This window comes from Neovison vison, chromosome 12, assembly GCF_020171115.1.
Source record: "Neovison vison isolate M4711 chromosome 12, ASM_NN_V1, whole genome shotgun sequence".
In the NCBI taxonomy this organism is placed as follows: domain Eukaryota; kingdom Metazoa; phylum Chordata; class Mammalia; order Carnivora; family Mustelidae; genus Neogale; species Neogale vison.
The window spans coordinates 75,797,447-75,817,533 of record NC_058102.1 but is presented as its reverse complement, the minus strand read 5'-3'; the positions used below and the strand labels follow the sequence as shown (position 1 = coordinate 75,817,533).

The window sequence follows — 20,087 nt, the reverse complement described above, 5'->3', positions numbered from 1 at the left end:
TATACATTGTGAAATTCAATCCAGTTGCTTATATACCTAGGAAAGCGTCATACGGTCTGTGTGAATGAGGTGGTAAAGTTAAACTGGCTCATAGATCACCCATTTATTCCAAGTTTCCCATTGATTTTTATAGAAACAACATCTTAATCTTTTTCTTACTCATTTAATTAATATATAGTCACTCTTGCCTTATTAGCTTCAGAGATGGAAACATCTAAATCATATGCAAATTCCATCTGTATTTTCCATATGTAGGGTTCTAGATCCTATTTTAATGTTGAGCAATAACAAAAAGGAAAGTTTTAATTGTACTTTATTCTCCAAAAAAATTAAGATACCACCTGCCTTACGGCTGATGGTTTTGATTCAAGTCCCTGTTAACATCTCCATGGGTCCTTAGTTTTTGTCCTAAGATGAAAACATTTCTATTTCTATTATATTCAAAGCATTCAAGAATAATTTCTTATAAAGAAGATTTTTCGCCAAAGAACAGTCTCCTAATGAAATGAAGCAGAGTTTTAAAAACCATTTTGAGAGATGGACACTTGTGTAGACAAGACAGTCATTCAACTCTGAAGCAACACAACATAGTTATTTTGATTATTTTTATTATCATTTCATGTCACCCTTCAGACTATTTCAGTTTGTAATTGTAGTCTGAAAAAAAAATACAGTTTATTTATATTATAACATGCATGAGAAGTGTGTTGATTTTTCCAAGAGAAGAACACAAAGGCTTACCTCTTTCCCCATTCACGGTCATTGTTTTTAGCCACTAAAGTACTGGATAAAATGTAGTCTTGATTAACATATTTGTGACTTCACATAGTTTTATCAGTTGTATTCATGTTTAAAAGGGTTTTCCCTTTGCTTATTTTGAGGAATATTTTGCACATCTCTATAATGATTTTGTGTCATCTCCATTCTATGAAATAGAAAACCTTAACCTTTTTGTATAATCAAGAATAAAATACATATTTTTTTCACTTACTGCCAGAAACATTGTGGACCATTTGCAGCTGGGTGTCTCCATGAGAAACACTTGCAGCCCTTTTCTTACTATAATACCTCTCCAGATACTGCTTAAGTGAGCTTGGGATACAGTCTAAATGGGAATTGTTTGAAAATTTGAAAAAATTGAAAAATTTGATAAAAACTCCCCAGGTCATCCTAATGCAGATTTGGGTTGAGAACAATTGTTAGAAACTCACTCTAGAATCCTATAGGCATTAATTACTTGTTATCTTCCTCATTTTGCTGATAAATGAATTTGTCGTTAAACATAACCTTGTCAGAAGGTTAAGTGTCTTGCTCCAGATTGTCTTCATGGTTTGTGTATTATTGTAGACAACGGTGCTATAAACATCCGGGTCCATGTATCCCTTTGATTAGTATTTTTGTATTCTTTGGGTAAATATCTACTAGTGCAGTTGCTGGGTCATAGGATAGTCTATTCTTGACTTTTTGAGGAAAGGCCATACTGTTTTCCAAAGTGGCTGTTCCAGTTTGCATGCTCACCAGCAGTACAGAAGGGTTCCCCTTTCTCTGCATCCTCATCAACACCTATTGTTTCTTGTGTTGTTGATGTTAGCCATTCTGACAGGTGTGAGGTGATTTCTCATTGTAATTTGATTTGTATTTCCCTGATGATGAATGATGTTGAGCATCTTTTCGTGAGTCTGTTGGATATCTGTATATCTTCTTTGGCAAAACATTTATTCATAGCTTCTGCCCAGTCTTTAATTGGATTATTCACTTTTTGGGTGTTGAGTTTTTTAATTTCCTTATATATTTTGGATATTAACCCTTTCTCAGATATGTCATTTGCACATATCTTCTCTCATTCCATAGTTGCCTTTTAATTTTGTTGTTTCCTTTGCTGTGTAGAAGTTTCTTATTTTGATGAAGATTTTGCTTAGTTCTGTTGAGCGACTCCCAAATTTAAACCTAGTGAATGGTCTCAATCAGACAGTGCTAGAACACATGATGACTTCATGCCAGAGGAACAAAAACATCTCAGATCACATCAGTCTAAGTCTGTTGTGCTTTCTTCTACAAAACCCAGCTAATGCTGTCTTTCTAACTGATAGAGATGTTTTCAAGACCTGTCTAGATTTTACCCTGCTTCTATTTATCTCCCCCAAGATTACTTTTGTCATTCACTGTATTTCCTTTCCTTTTTTTTTTGCCCCAATTCCTCTTTTTAGAGTTACATATCACAGTAGAAAATGCGTATCAGGCTGTTAGAAATATGAGGCTAGAGAATTGGAGAGATGCTGGAGTATAAGTCAGAGGCATAAATGGGAGGATCTTCTAATTAAAAGATCTCTTTGACACAATAGAAGTATATAGGATTGCTCACTGGGAGTTTTGGGGGAAAATTCTACAGAGCTGGTGATAAAAGTCTTCCAATTAAATGAAACTTAGAGTTGTGAGTGATGAAGACTTTCAGATAATAAGGATTCTGATCATTTATGCAATAAGATATATTGATAGGCAATCATCACCTATTATTTTCTCTGTGATTTTGATCACCGAGACAATTTGAGATTTTGTGTAACCTGTAGATATTGTATAACTGTATTGTGTTTATTAATTACCTGCTAGAATTCCAAATACATATAAAACTAAACTTAGTGACAACTAAGTCCTAGAAAAAACAGTTTATTAAAACTTAGCAAATGAGAAGTTTACTACGGACATGAATTTGCTTTACCTTTACTTTTTAACAATTTTAATATTTCATTGAAATTGGCTAGTCAGAGAGAGTGAAAATGAGTAAGAAAGAGACAATGTGATGTGTGCAATCTTTTTGTTACATAAATTGCTCTTATGGAATAGCTTGGTAATTCAATTTCAAGATCATTTGTTATGAGAGTTTTAAATTTAATTTGGTATCCCAAGCAGTTTTACATATTTCTTCTCAATTCTTAAAGAAAAAATATATTCCAGTAGGAAGTATTATTGTTCTTTTAAAGTTCGAGTTCAAAATGTGGAAATGATTTGTCCATTTTACGTGACTATTAGGGAGTCACTGGTTTTCAAACCAAACTACTGCTTATTGGTCTAATTATCTTTCCAGGTACTGCTAGTATAGGATAAATGGAACATGATAGTCAGAGTTCCAGATCTTTCTTTGAAACATAAGTTCATACCTTTAGCATTTGATGATGACTCTTATAGACGTAACCTGAGAGAATTGAAACAAGGTAAAAATATATTATAGCCATTTATTCATGTTACATTCATACCATGTTTAGAAAGGAAAATTTCATAGTTGCTAATCTGGAAAAAAATTAAGACAAATAGAATATTGTCACTCCCAATAACAATTTAGGTTTGGTAAATAAATTCATATATATTTGAGTGCTTGATGTTGTTCACATATTTTTTTTAAAATTTTTGACCAAATGACTGACTGCTGTGAGTAAGAGCTGAGTTCCCTAATTGATATTTTATGGTCCTAAAGTTTGATTTGCTGCTCCCCATCAAGCCATTTTCTAAGATATTTTTCTTGCAAGAACCCAAAACAAATTTCTGGTGTTCTGTTCAGAATAGTTCAAGTTAATCAACTAAACTTTCTTGGGGAAATGAATAGGAAAATGTATTTTATGGTTTTGAGGGATGAAAAAATTTTACTAGAAAGCCTGCTGATTTACCCAAAGTCAGTAGATTCCAAAGGTAAAACTTGTAGGCAGACATTATTTTTATGGTGTTGCATAGATATTTCTTTCATTTCCACTAGAAAATGCACAGATACTTATACTGTATTTTAAGGACAAAGTTTCTGTTATGCTTATAATAAGAAAGAGCTCCTATACATAAATATTATCTTATCTGAGCAACCCAAACACCAATTCACTGAGTACTTTTAATTCTTTGATTAATGTCTGAGATATCTCTCTCTTAGGAACTCAGTGATTCTGAAATTTTGCTTCATAGTCTCCTGGAGTCTTGTTTGGTTAAAAAATAATTAATTTATTCAAGCTTCTAAAACACACAAAAAATTTTTTATGAGTTAGGTTATTCTATTTCTGTATTTTAGTACTTTGAAGATAATCACATTGTTTTTTTGTTGTTGCTTTGGTAAATATTTTATTTATTTGATGAGAGAGAGAGAAAGAGAGAGAAAGCACGTGCCAGCATACAAGTAGGGGGAGTGGCAGGCAGAGGCCGAGGGAGAAGCAGGCTCCCTGCTGAGCAAAGAACCTGATGCCAGGCTCAATCCCAGGAGCCTGGAGCAATGACCTCAGCGGAAGGCAGATGCTTAACCGACTGAGCCACCCAGGTGTGCCTATATTCACATTGTTAAAACCATTATTATAAAATGAACATGCCTTAAAAACACATAAAGTTATTAAAGCCTAAAACTTTTACTTAAAAAGTTTTTTTCTCCATAGTTTAAGAAAATAATTTTCATTTTGAGAAGTGAAAGGGTAATAATGTAGAAAGTCAAAGAAAATCTTATAAATCTTGAATGGCAATAAGTAGTTACTATTGTATTAATGTAAAAATAAGCACGCAGTCTCCAATGTGGAGGAATTCTTTCATATCTGAAAGTTCTGAGACACCAAATGAGATCTAAGTCAGAGATTACAGTAAACTCTGTCAGTTCTAAATGTGCAATTTCACCACAGTGCAGTAATTATTTTTTAAAATTTACAAGATGTGCGTTTTTTACTACAATGCTGCTGGTATACACAGCACAAAATAAAGTAAGTTTTTTTAATTACTTGGTTTTATTTGAGATAAATATTCTAGGCAATTTGGTGGGAGCTGGAATTACTGCTTTTTTGGACCTGAATGATCTGAATTGTCTATACATGTTAATTAAAAACTACAACCACAGTAATTCACATAGCTTTTTACTGGATACAGACTTTCTCTTTCCTTGTAGGTCTCCTAGATCTAAAACCTTGAAAGTGACCAAAGAAAGCTCTCCATTTTAACTAGAGGTTTGAAAGAATTTCAATAGCAAATGTATTTTCATCTCCTTCTATTTGGGCTTCACCCTTGGGAGTTGATCCTAGCTGCCCTTCTGGAGTCCCTCAGTTTGTCAGGAAGATAATGGACAGTATGGGGACTGGTGGCCAGAGAGAGTATGGAAACTGGTAGACTGCTTTACAAGCCAGGTTGGCAAGAGAGCTAGGACATTTATGATGTCTGTTGGCAACTCTGGCTTGACAGTGGGAAGTGGTGCCCCAGCACACAGAGTGGACAGGATATGCCAGAGGAAAAGAAGGGATTGTTTGCCAATGAAAAGAACCCAACCCTGGGTAGCAGTGGACTGTAGTATTCAACTTGCCAACTTTTGCTACTTAGGGGTGGGAGTTGTGTGTATAAGTGTGTGTGTGTGTATGAGAGAGAGAGGGAGACAGTGGTGTGCGTGTGTATGAGAGAGACAGAGTGTGTGGTGTGTGTGTGTAACTACTGTCAGAATTTTTTCCCTGTGCTTTTTATTAAAAAAACAAACTTTGTAGAGAAATGATAGAATCCCTGTGTTCCAGTCTTCATCATTGTGAAAAAGCAAGAAACAATGAAACTATTATATCTTAAAAACATATAATGGTATTCAAGGCTTACAGAGAATGAGCAAAACTAGCAATATAATATGAAATCTAGATAGATGAACAGATAGATTTATCTATGAACCGGGGCAACTTTTGAGTGAAAAGTAAAATATAAACAAGTACTAATCTATATTCAGTGGCTAGCCCAGAAATATACCATGTATATAAATGGTATATAAATGAACAATTTATAAAAGCATCTGATGCTTTACTCACATTTTCTTAGAGCTATGAATTGAATTTATCTTCTCATAACTGAAGTATATATATTTTAAAATTCTTGAATGAAGGTATCTGTTATCAATCTGTTGGAAAGGGAGTAATTACTTTGAATTGCATTTATATGGCTATAGGCCAATGACAGCAAAAGATTAAAAAGGTACAAGAATAGAGATTTAATATCTCATTTTTTAAAACAAATCTTTTGAAAAATTTTTAAAAATTAAAAAATGTGAAACTGACCTTTTGGCCATTGTTTTATGCTAATCCTGCTTCTGGTATTTTGTTGTTGTTTTGCTTAGTATAATACTAATTTTTATTATTCTCATTAGTGTGAAAAAATAATACTCATTGGCTGATAGTTTAAATTTCAGAAATAGGTTAGTGCATCACACAGATCTACCTTTCTAGAGATTAATACTTAAGATTAGTTCTAGAATTCAATCACTTTGAAAGTGTAGAGGAAAAAGTATGTGACATGGATGACAGGATATCCTGACTTCAGACATTATCTCAGTTAACTTTTTTTTTAAGATTTTCTTTCTTTGAGAGAGAGAGAGCACGTGCACAAGTAGGGGGAGTGGCAGAGAGGGAAAAGCAGGTTCCCCACTGAGCAGGGAGCTCTATGCAGGGGTAGATCCCAGTACTCTGGGATCATGACCTGAGCCCAAGGCAGATACTTAACCCACTGTGCCACCCAGGTTCCCCTCTCAATTCACTTTTTAATTTATATAATCCTAGAAAAATATCCAAAGATCCTGGCTAGCTAAAGAAATTTCATCCTACCTTTCAACGAATTAAATTGCATTTGTAAAACTATTGCTAGGTAGAAGTGATTTTTATATTAAGAATTTTGGGCTATATACAATTTGTTTCCTCTTTCAGTAAATTTTAATTTGAGTGAGAAAATTTTGCTTGATGATGTTTTGATGCATTAAGCTTATTACAGGAAATGGAAAAGAATTAAAGGTAATTATGTAAAAAAAAAGTTAGACTTCATGTGTAGTTAAAATTGATATAATGTCAATACATACGCATGGAATTTAAACAATATAACATTTATAAATATACTTTAAAAATATGTCTATATCCTGTATTTAAAAAAATGGAGTGGCTATGTGGGCAAACAGTTTGGGCTTAAATGTTGTAAATCATCACATACAACATTTTCTTTAGTATGGTATGTATCATTTTGTGCATCAGTGTAAACCACATTAAAAATATTGTCAGGGACCCTGGGTGGCTCAGTCATGTAAATGTCTGCCTTTGGCTCAGGTCAGGCTCAGGCTCTCTCAAATAAATAAAATCTTTAAAAAAAATACATTGTCTTGTCTTAAAAAGTGTTGTTTATCCCTTTGTATAGATATAATAAATAAGTGGAAATAAAGTTAATAAATGAAATATTAATATTAAATAATAGATAAAATACAAACATATTAAAATGTACTATTATGTATTACTAGATTACATTTTATATATATATTTATACCCAAAATGACAATAGGGCTGACTTATTTTATACATATGTGTTATTTATATCTTTTTAAATTTCTATCTATATTAAAAATGGATCAAAGAGCAGGTGTGGGTAAGACATGAAACTAGCCCATTTTTCCTGCTGAATTGTTAATATTTGAGAGTGATTATATCTGTTTTCCTCTTGAAGGCCCAGAAATAATATTGTAACCTATGGAGGGAAGAAAAATAATGGAAACCTCTTGAAATTATTTAAAATTTCAACAAAGCTAGAGATATGATCACTTGTATATTGAATACATTCATATAAATTTATATATAATAATTTCTACCATATAAAACATAAACCAGTACTTTACAAAAGAAAAAAAATTACTTTTGTAAGGATGTGTTTATAACTTGCATTTACTAGCACAATTAATTAAGAATCATAATAGTTTGGCAAATTTACATACAGATGAGCTCATAATCTTAAGAATACTTACAGGTCATATTTCTGGATTTTTTTTTTTTTTTTAAGGTAAAGTAGATTTTCCCACAGGATTTGAGTAAGTTACATGGGAATAGAGAATTGATTCTGTTGAAATTTTGAATTAGAGATACTCCTTTAAGAATCAGTGGAGGCTAGGGGTTCCCGAGTTGCTCAATTTGTTAAGTGTCTCACTTAGGTTCAAGTCATGATCTCAGGGTTCTGGGATTGAGCTCTGTGTTGGGCTCCCTGCTCAGCAGGGAATCTGCTTCTCCCTCTTCCTCTGCCCCTCCCCCTGCTTGTGCCCACTCTCTTTCTCTCAAATAAATAAATAAGTAATCAGTGGAGGCTGGTATTCTTTTTGTTTAAACAAAACCAACAGAACATTCTTAGATACTGAAAAGCCTTGTCAAAGTCAAAGGCTTTGACTACAGTAAAAATAAAGAAAATTAGCAAAATTAGGAATAGCTGATATATTGTTATTTGGACTCATAAAGATGAGTTTTTGTGTTGATCATGGGAATTCACAAATCCTATGGCATATTTTACTTGTCATGGAGTCAGTGGTTTGGCTTTAGTCCCCTCTAGAAGAACACTGCTGCTCTTTTCCTATAAATATTAAACAGGAATGTTTACAACCTATGAGTTGAGTTAGGGTCACCATAACTGCACTTCAATTAAAAGTGTCTCATTCGGGGCGCCTGGGTGGCTCAGTGGGTTAAGCCACTGCCTTCGGCTCAGGTCATGATCCCAGGGTCCTGGGATCGAGTCCCACATGGGGCTCTCTGCTGAGCGGAGAGCCTGCTTTCCTCTCTCTCTCTCTGCCTGCCTCTCTGCCTACTTGTGATCTCTCTCTGTCAAATAAATAAATAAAATCTTAAAAAAAAATTTAAAAAAACAAGTGTCTCATTCTGTGACTGCTTAATCTCTAGCTATTTTCAAAAATACAGCTCTGCTTGCTAGGACTGGCCCAGATTAGACAAGATAGAGAGACATAGAAAATCACTATGTTGCATGCAAACGGAGGAGACAGTGATATCCGGGACTGTTGTTTCCGTGGGAAGGATCATGCCAGCGTTTGAGCCAAAATATTTTCAACATCCTAGAGAAATTGTCTTTAATATACTATTTGTTTACAAATCCCTGTTAGAGAGATCCTTCAACACACACCTGAAACATGGCACATAGGTGTACTACAAGGCAGAGGAGTTGCACTAGAACAGTACAAGCCAGAGGAGTGTGTATAACTCCCAAATAGCTCTGCACAGCATTTATCAATTCATAAACCTATTACATCCTCACAAGTTATTTTTATTAAAGCTTTCTTAAAATTATACATATAATTTTATATCTATATATCTCTATATATCTAGAATCATATTCTTAATAATTGGAAAAACATAGTGTATTTTTCAAGGAGTTAAGCAACTTTCACAGAAAGAATCAAATGAGTTCTCTGAGTTTATTTTCAAAACAGTAAGTAGGCATTGCCTCCCAATTTTTAAGTGAAGGCGGTAAGGACCCTGAAGTTGGCTGACTTACTCCAGATCACACAGTGATAGAGAAAGGGAAGAGACGAGTTCAGTACACGCATGTCATTTGTATACGTTATGTGCAAAACTAGTTTACTGGCAGTCAAGAAAGTGAGAATCTTCTGTTATCCTCAAGACAGGGCGGTCTTCATGAGGATCACCAGAAATGCCAGCAAAAGGCAATATTAATATTGCCTGCCTCTCTTTTCTCTGCCTATGTTTGGTGTGATTGCGTGGTTGTACTCCTGTGGGAAAAGAACAGTTGTTTGCTTTGCTCTCAGAGTTGTTTTAAGGAGGTGGAGAGGGTAACAGTGGTTAATGGGAATCACACCCGTGCTGTTCTCTGAGACTGAATATAATCTGAGGCAACTTTGTTAATATTACTGGCAAAATCAGATCACAGAATGACTGTGATATTAACTTGAATCTATTTCCAACTTTCAACAGTGCCCATTGTGTACCAGGCAGTGAGGTAGATGCCGAAAACACGGAGATGAGTTTATCACCTTTCTTACCTTCAAGTATGATGAAGGCTGAGAGGGGAACTAAATAAACAACAGGTATAATACAATAACAGGATCTGTGATGGTAGATAACTGACTTCTTTAAGAGCAAACAGGGAACGGCATGAAGCAGGAAAGGTTTCTTGGAGGACATAATAGGCTATAAACGTTGGTGATGCTGGGAAAGAAGGGGCCAAAAATGGAAGAGGGGGGTTAGACATGTTTGCTAAGTAAGGACTATCCTAGAGATTTCAAATATAAAGGTGAATGTGCATAGCATCTATTTTTTCACAATTAATAGAGCATAGAAATAATATATAGATTTTATTTAACAATTTAATAAATTTCCTGAAACAAAGCTTTTAGAGCTAGACTACCAGCTATATAGCTATATAATAGTAATCAGTTTGCTTTAAATGGCCTTTTTTTTTTTTTCCTCAGTAGCATATATCTATTATAAAAAGTATGGAGAACAAATTGGAGATGTAAATAGACACAAATGGGATAAACAGCCCTGGAGTAGACTTTATTTTATAAATGCAGTCAGAGAGACATTACATAGAATCATTATTTTAGTTGCAATTAAATTAACAGGAAATAGCAAAGCAGTATTATTGAATCACAAGAAAATTATTGGTTGTGATTTATAATGAAAGTCTTCGCATCATATCTCTCGGTATAGTGATAATTGTTTCAATATTATAGTATTGAAAATCAGGAACAGTTAAAAATATTAAGGTAAATTAAATTTGCCTTTTAATCTCCATAAAAGCTAGGAATAGTTGATGATGGGGGGAAAAAGATAATTATAAGTCCATGAAAATTACATTTAATTCTTTCTTTAAAGTATTTAAGCAATTTTTGAAGTAGGACAGGTTGCAAAGGAAACTATAAAAATTCTCCTGTATTCCAAAAGATTGATGATAAAATCACCTGGGAGTCAATCCACTTAAACACCCAAATTCTTCAGATTTATTCTGGAGACAAAGCACCTTGTATCGAGGGTTGACAAGTTTACCGCCACCTCCTCTTAACTGCCTTATGTTGATGACCTTTTGACACATCCTCACTTCATGATCATCTGTTTCTCTGGCTCTGAATATACAATGATGTATTTTCTTTATCTCACAGAATTGTTGTAGAGGCTGAAATGCAATTTGTGACTCAGTACATTTTCTCCTCTACAACACAGGATAGCATTGCATTTATATGACATGCAAATTCAGTGTTTTATTCAAAATAATAATCTTAGACAAGACTCAGAAGGGGAGGCACAAGTATTTTATTCATTCTTTTATTTATATCCTGTCTCATTCTAGAAAGGATCCAAGATAATTTATAGAAACCCATGTAATGAGACATGGTGAACTATAAACTGGGTGAGGAAATTGAAGGAAAGGGGAAATAAGGGTAAGAAGCCTGAAAAGTCTTCAGAGGACAGCATGTCATGAAGACCTATCCTGCAAGAAATGGGCCACAGATTTGGCCATAAGCCCCCTCTAACAACGAACTCAGAGGGGGAAAAGAAGGCTCCATTTCATGATAAAAAGGACCCTCTCAAAATTGTACCTCATTGGTCCTCACTCAGTTCTGTAGAGAGTAACAAATCTACCAAAACAAAACAGAACCAAATATCAGAGAATTGCTTTTTAGGGAGTTCCAGAATGACTTCAACAGGGGCACATCTATGTGGTGTATGATAAACCTGACCATTGCCATTGCATCCAGATTTGCCACTCTGCTGTACTTTCTTTATCTGGATGGGTATTACATGTTCTTGCAACTTACTGAGTAATTGTGTCTACTTGAGATCGGTAATATTGCTTCTCTCTACTAAGTTTTTGATGAGTGTTGAGTGGTGGGAATTTAATGTTAATAGTAATAGCTCAACGTTGAATTGAAAGAATCGACCAGATGAGGATTAGCATAGTTAGAAAACTGCCAGAAAGGCTTAAGTGATTCAAGGTTTTGTTTAAGTCCTCTATATGAAGTTCTCACCACGTGAGCTCTGTTACCTAAGTCTTGCCACAAATCATTGTGCTTGAAGAAGAAATGTTTTGTTTCCATGACTGTTACTTAAGATATTTGAAACACACACAGCAGTGGAGGAGGATAGCTTCTAAACATAATCTTCAAAACTCAGTTTTTAAGATCGCAGTGAAAGATACCAAGATTATGAGCTTGGGATTCTGAAGGTCAAAGAAAATTATTTCACTTAATTAAAAATGTATAGTGCTAAAGTACTATTTTGTACTTTTCCCCATGTAACTTCAGTGATTGAGTCCTAGTGGATTGGGTTCATACATACAAATATATTTACCATTGGTTTTAGTCCCCTTTCTTTCACATGTTCATATGTGTAGATCTGCTTCTGGAAGTTAGAGGTCAAAGTGACACTGGTGTAGAGGAATATATCATTTAGAATATTATGATGTATGTACAAGATCTTTGAGATAGTGGAGAACTGGGAGGCTGGAGATCTAAGTGAGGTGTGTTTTAGATAATGTAATAAATACCTTTCTTACTGCAAAATCTCTACTGAAATTAAGGGCAGCTCATTTTTCCTTCCAAATCCCATCTTTAGAAATTATTGTTTTGGTTGGCTAGATAACAGTTTTTTTGTTGCTTGTCTCTGGTCATCAGTTCTTTACAACTAATCATTAAACATATTCATATGTATTTTTTAACTCTAAAATTATAAATTAAAAATTATAAAACACATATAAATACATTTCTATATATTTATATTTATTTATTTATAATACACATTTATGTGTGTGTGTTTGTGTGTGTGTGTGTTTATTTAATGGTAACAAACACCTTGTGTTTGCAAAGTGTATGGGCCAAGCTTAAATTCTATGATATAAACAGCAGAGACATCCCTTATGGTGTGTTTACCACTTTAGTTCCTAGAGTCTTTATCTGCTTTATCTTCTTCCTCTGTAAACTTCCTTAGGTAAACTTCAGTAATCACATTGACATGGTTTTTATAGTGAGCACTAATGCATGCTTACACAGTCCTATCCCTCCCCATCTAAACTAAGAAGGCATATGTAGAAGGTCTGCTTTCTGAGAAGACAATTATGATTGCTTTAATGTGAAGAAAATTCGGAATAACCATGTTGGTATTAGCAATGTACTTTGAAGCTATTATCAAAAATAAAGCTTGGTGACTATTAATCCCATGTTAAAAAATAATGTCCTATTACATCTTGGTCATAACAAAGTTCAGAGAATTCTATATACTGTATTTGTAATTATTGATATAAGTAATAAGTTTTTGAGTGTCTTAAGCTTTCATCCTAAGAAATTGTTAATCATTTTGGTAGCGTAGATGATACAGTGTTTTTAGATATGAGTGATTAAAACTAAAATACTGGTTTGAAATATTAATATTGGTGGGATAAATTAAAAATTATTGGAATGCTAACAAAATATAATTTTTGAGTGTATATAATTTTGGGTTAAAGAACAATGAAGTTATGTATGAGTCTCTTAAAATAAGTTATTAAGTTATGCTCATAGTAATATTAAGCATTTTTTTCACGATTAAACCATGCATCTGTAGAAAACTTAAAAAAAGTATATTTGACAAATGTATGAAAGCTAATACTATATATTTTCCCCCTTAAATTTAGTCATGATTTCATTGGAGAATTTACCACAAGCTATAGGGAACTTTCTAGAGGACAATCGCAATTCAACGTATATGAGGTAAGAGGAATTATATTTTATTATTTTCCTCTGGAATAAGTAAATTTATGCTTTAAAAGTCTAGATTTTGCAAAGGGTAATTGTCAAAATATAACCAACTACCAATACATGTAAAAATCTTCCAACTTATTGAACAGACTTGTTTCTGAGACTGAATGGTATTATATTATTTCTTTTCAAGTCTCATGGTCTTTTAACTCTATTTTGAGAAATCTAAAAATTCTTGCCTATGAAACTGTTATTTTTATTTCTTTAAAAAGATTTTATTTATTTATTTGACAGGCAGAAATCACAAATAGGCAGAGAGGCAGGCACAGAGAAAATGGGAGGCAGGCTCCCCGCCGAGCAGAGAGCCCGATGCGGGGCTCGATCCCAGGACTCTGGGATCATGACCTGAGCCGAAGGAAGAGGCTTTAACCCACTGAGCCACCAGGTCTCCCAAAACTTTCTGTTATTTTTTTTTTTTAAGTTTTTTTTTTCCACAAACCTCACAGGTTTTTTTTTGTTTTTTTTTTTTTTTTTCTTTTTTGCCTTTCTACCAACCTCCTCCCCAATACCTTTTTAGTAAAAAGAGAAGAACAGTGCATTTTCATTATGTCAGCTTGGTGTTTTAAAATGAACTGTGGTCTCCTTCGTATGTTTGAGCACCTTCATTGTAGTTCACTTGAAGACTGAATGGAATGACAAAATATAATTCAGTCATTAAAGAAATCCAGGTTATTAAAGCAAGTACAGTAGCTCTTTCTGCCTTAAACCTACCTTGCCAGTTAACTACCAGATATGTATTGAGCACATGGTATGTTCGGGCACTGTTAATACTTGGGCTAAGTTACCGCACATTCTCTTTAATGTTTTTATTTAACAGACATCAAAGGCAAAGGAGAATATCTCAGTATCAGTTAATAATGGTAACTCTTTTCCTGCCAGGTTGACACTAATATTGACCTCATTTAAGTTAGGAGTGGAACACTTTCCATCTTCTAACATCTTCTTACTAAGCTAAAGCAGTAACATTCCATTCATTCCCTCATTCATTCATTCACTGGAAATAAACTATTGATTACATGGATTTTACATTCCATGTTCTCTGTTAAGGCCCTGGGGATACATAGATGGTTAAAAATTTCAGTGCCTATGGGCACCTTGGTGTCTCAGTCGGTCAAGCATCTGACTCTTGATTTCAGCTCAGGCATGGTCTAAGGGCTCTGAGATCGAGCCCCACATTGGGCTCTGCACTAGTCGTGGAGCCTGCTTAAGATTTTCTCTCCCCCTCAAAAAAAACACAAAGAACAAAAAACAAAACCTCCATGTCTAACGGGAGACAAACCCATGAAATATGTTTAGTGTGTCATGATAATGGCTACATATAGTATTTTACTTAGTAGAGTATGAGATATTGCAGATTAAACTTCCCAGGCCACAACAAAGATGGAGTAATGGATCAATTTTCTATCTGGGCTTTCCAAGGAATGACTATTAAGGCTCTAAACAGGCAATGAAAGTAATATAAGATAGCTTATCCTTGTATGGATGTCTGCTTTCTCTGCCCACCTTTGGGCTTCTAGATTTCCAGCATTATACCTGAGCTTTTAAAAAAACCCCTGCAGCTTTACAGACTGGTTTTGGCAGACAAAGACCTTCTCCTGTCAGTTCCTGAGCTGATGAGATGACCTCCAGACCTGCAGAGTCCTGCAGTCACGCTGAACTAAAGCTGCTTTTGAGGCTAGTGGGTCTGTAGTAGCATCCATGGTTGGGGGTGCTTGTTACCAGCAGCTGGAGCGGGCATGGACTCTGTCCGGCCCCTGTGCATGAGACTGGCTCCAGCACTTTGTTCAGGAGGGTGACTCTGAACCAGGGTTGCTTTTCAGGCTGCACAGCTAGGTCCTCAGCCAGATGACCTCTTATTAAATGTGAAGGCGTGTGTGGCTCCTGCCAAGTGTCTTGGAGGACTCCCCTCGATCCCTATGTGGGTCTCTAAGTAGGCAGGACTGGCTCTGGACCATACCTAGAAGGGTCAGCCCCGAGTCCCATGGCTGTATTGGGTACCATACTTAAGACTTTGGTCTGTACTGGCTCTGGAGGCACAGACGGGCATGTCCCCACTAGGTCCCTGGGTGGGCTAGATTGCTTTGTGACCATGGTCCGAGGGGCTGGGACCAAATAAATATAAGGATATTTCGTGGTCTTCTAAGGTGCAGACATGAACATCTCTTGGTGGGTCTTTGTGCCAGCAGGATTACTCACAAACTGTGGCTGGAAGGAGCTGGAATTAAGTAAGTATTAGGCCCTTTTAGGATTTAGATGATTGCAGACAGGATTGTTTACTCCTGGGACCCTGGACCCATAGGACTATTGGTGGACTGCAGCTGTGAGGGGGCTAGAGCAGCATACAGGGCCCTTGTGGGATCTCGAAGCTTGCACAAGCTCCCAGGCATGGAGACGGGAGTGTCTCCTGCTGGCTCCAAGTACCTGCAGTCCTTTGGATTCGTTGAAATAATATGTGTTTGCTCTCTGCTCCAGCCACCTTGGGCTAGTTACTTTTTCCTCTTTCTAGACAGTTATGTCCATCCCTTTTTATTGTAGCCTTTCCTTAAGTTAATAAAGTTTTATTCAAATAATACTTGCCATAAATTCTTTTAACTTTTTTTTGCCTGTCTAAATGCTTCCATGTGTGTTTTGGTTTAGGATGTGCTAAAGGATTTTCTCCTTTATTTATTTTTATTTATCCTGTTAGATTGACAGGTCTTACTCATCTTTATATTCCCTATATTCTTCCATGTCTTCTACAATATAGGAGTGCAGTAATATTTCCTAATGGAATAAATGGTCAGAAATTAAATCTTGGTCCACAAACCAGACTTTTACTAATTACTACCTAGACTCAGTATCTGGTGGAAATTACTACCCCTGACAGCAATAGAGTAACAGAATCCTTATGTATGTACATAATTTGGGTGATTTGCTATGTTAGTGTTTTTAACCTAATAACAAAAAAGTTATGTATCTTGGCTATACTTTTCTTTACCTGTTTATAGTTTACTACAAAGCAGTCATTATTATTTAGGACCTAGGATGTTAAATTCTCTCTCACATCAAGAAGATACAGATGGATAAAGATAATCAATGCATAAAATAATTGAGAAAATAGTACTGAAAAAAATGTAGTTTTAAAAAAGATGGTCACACACACACACACACACACACACAAAGAAGAAGGTCACCAGTAAATTTTGTAGAGAAGTTTTGGTTGAAGGACTGTCCAGCAGTCATACTAAAGGCATTTGTAAATGAGCAAATGCATCAGGAGTGAAGGCAGCAGTTTGAACTACACATTTTATAAAAATTTTTGTGTAAAACCTAACACAGTGTATTTGTTTTATCTGCTTTTCAAGGTGGTGAATCCCAAAAAAAAAGGAAAAAAGAAAAAATATACTAATTCAGGAACAGTAAGTCAAATTTTATGTTATTCACTAAGGAGTCAAATAAACGAATGAAAAATGTATTTTACACAGTCTAGAACCTAAGAGGAGGCTCTTTAAATTAAGATTTGAGTATGAAGGGGTATAATAGAAAACTGAACTTGCTGTGGGATGATTGAAATGGAAAATACCCTATGAAAAGTAGTTACCCAGCTTCTTGCAAGTTGTCCATGGGACCATATGGCTTCTGAGGGAAGCTGAAGTTTGCTCGTGAAATCCTTATTCAGTGGAATCACACCAGAAAGAATCAACTAGTCATGAAAAAGTTTAAGTGTCAGTAAGAAATACTATACTCTTTACAGGCCACACTTACCTATTAAAACTCTTGGCATGAGAAAGCACTTATTCATGGTGTGTTCAAATTTACAGCCTTGTAGGATGCTGGGCTAAATCAGTACCCAAAGGTACAAAGATGAATGTATCTTGAATATGTGAAAAATCTTAAAATTATCCTAGTCCTTTTTTTTTTTTTTTTTTTTTGGAGAATTCAGGTGTACCTTTTTTTTAATTGGTGTGTAACTAAAAACAATGTTACAGTTTCAAGAGTACAACATACTGATTTAATAATTCTGTACATTACTCCACATTCATCACAGTTAAGTGTAGTCACCAAATGTCACCATACAATGTTACTCCGGTATTATTGACTGTATGTACTACCTATGATGTACTTTTAATCTTCATGACAATTCTTCTATAATACACTGAAGATTTTATTGTGAGATTAAATTTTCTTAGGAGAAGCAAAATCTAAGATCTCCCCAATTTTCTTTTAAAGATTTCTATACTGCAAGACACTTAAAATATTAGATAGCCCCATTGCAGGACCATGACAAAAACACACATTTCCCTTTATAAGACTTAACTCACTGATTCTGGTTTTTTAGTTTTAACTATTTTTCAGCTCCTTTCATCTTTCCTTTCATCTAAAATGAGAAGTAACACAGTTTCCTTGTGGACAATTTTCATACTATTCTTCAAAGGAAGGAAACTGGTCATAGAAAGGAATTAGTTAATTTTGGGGGTCCCTTTCATTCTGATCATTTTAAATGTAAGAGCAATCATTCCTGGCAGATTTTAATAAAGAATAATATTGTTATTGATTTTCAGAATGTGATATTTCTCTCTAATATGAAATATGAGTTCCTCTCTAATACTTAGAATGAAGTCCATTTGGGGTTGCAGTTAGTACTAGTAGGTAATTCTACCTTGTTTTTCTTTTCTTTTTCAGGTAACCTTACTCTCTTTTTTGGTAGAAACAGAAGTTTCATTCCTTGATTATATTAAAGGAGGGTAAGTCATTCTCTGAAATTGTTTCCTTGCTTAAATGTTTCTTTCAGTGTGTCTAGTGACTGCTACCTCTAGGTAATAGGCCGCTGAAATGATCAACTTTATTATGGTTTGGTGACAGACCTTTTGCACTTTTGTTACAGACTTAAGGAGATAAACTTAAACACAAAGAGCTATTACTTTGAGGAAAATTGCAACTTTTCTTTGACCAAGAAAAAAGACATTATTATGTTAATAATAGTTGCAGATAAAGCTATTCTCTGCACTTTTGGAGAATATTTTCAGTTGCCTAACATATGGGACTTTTTATAGGCACTTTTCATTATTTTTGAAATAGAAGAAAAGCTTGAGGGCTTGTTGTAAATGTACATTTGAGCTCCAGAATATTAAAGAACATATCTTGTCATAAAATCACCATGCAGAAATAGATGGTGAGTAGTCATTTTGTTGCTCCCTATGCTTCTAGGCAGAAATATATTTCAGGAAAAGATGGGTGGTTGTAGCCGTTCTTGAAATTTTCCAGAGTCCAGACAGAGCTTGTCTTGGTAATATGTTATGGATTCCTATACCCAAGTAAATAGAGAGGTTTTTGTTTTGTTTTGTTTTGTTTTGTTTTGTTTCAGTTTTATTCCTATTTTTAACCTGGTTGTCCCTATTTTTTTATCACCAAGCATCCCCAGAGATTGAAAACAGTCATTCACTACTATACCATCTAAAATGTCCACATATTCTAATTTATGTGTTATTACCTGTACTTAAAATATCCAAAAAGGGGAGAGGTAAATTTGAATGTGGTTAGTAACTTCATGACAATTAATAGCAGCCAGAGACAACACTCAAGTAAACCTCTTCCTAATTATGATTTAGCAATTTTTTTCCCCCAGTATTAGTTCACTGGTGTCATGAAGCAGAAGAAAGGGATGAAAGAATGGGGAGGCTTAAGGAGCAAAGAAAGTTTACCAAAAACCAGAGAGCTCAACCTGTTTCTTAGTTAAGGAAACAAAAAACAAACCCCAAAATGATACTTGCTTAAATGGAGAATCAGTGCTATATATGGGCAGTCTTGAAAGTGGCCACCTAGCTATCCAGACACAGAAACTCCAATGATTGTTTCAGTAAAGGTAAAGGGAAACATATTAAAGGGGAAAAAATGTGTGCTGCTCAGGAAAAACTTCAGCAGTGAGCCTCTGAGTGAGGAAAAAGGACACAAATCTTTATTTAGGGTTAAAAACTAGGCAGGACAACCCAACTCAATCCATGTGCTTGTCCAAAAAGGGTGAGAGAAAATGGTGTTTTTTGTTTTTTTTTTTTTTTAAACCACAGCAGAGGAGAAATTTCAGTTCGTACATTGTGCTCAGGGATTAGTTGACTTCTTTTGCTCAGGATTGTGGGTCCCGGGGTGGGGTGGGAGGACAGGGGGGAATTTTCCAGATGTCTAAATCTCAAGATGATTATCACAATTCCAAGAAGTAGCTGTTCTTCTCTGAACTCCACACAACTGTGGCAGTTGCAAGATGGAGTCAGAATTGTTGTGTTCCTTCCCTCCTTTTCCTCTTCATTTCCTCTTTTTGATCATTGGTGTGTGAGTCATCACGATGGCCAATTATGGTGAGCAAACTCATTATGGTAGAGTCCCTTGTTGCCAAGTGCTTAGCTAATGCTTGGGGTCCATCCTGCTCTTTATAGATAAGGGGTATAACAACATAGGGTTGGAGCAGTAGACTTAGAAGCTTGGGAGCTGAAGAGGAGAAAAAGGCACTTCTGGAAACAAGCAAAAGAGTATTTGAATAGCAAGAAGATACTTAATCCCAATTGTAGTCCCGATTGAAGGATGT

At 35.1% G+C, this 20,087-nt stretch overlaps 1 protein-coding gene across 1 annotated transcript in view; it reads left to right on the top strand.

Moving 5' to 3' along the window:
* The window catches only part of CPNE8 (copine 8), a 219,592-nt gene that overhangs the window by 134,325 nt on the left and 65,180 nt on the right, over window positions 1-20,087 (top strand). The window contains exons 11-13 of the mRNA XM_044227148.1: window positions 13,408-13,483; window positions 16,876-16,929; window positions 18,194-18,255. Of these exons, the coding sequence (XP_044083083.1) occupies window positions 13,408-13,483; window positions 16,876-16,929; window positions 18,194-18,255 (192 nt within the window). The remainder of the gene's footprint in view (window positions 1-13,407; window positions 13,484-16,875; window positions 16,930-18,193; window positions 18,256-20,087) is intronic.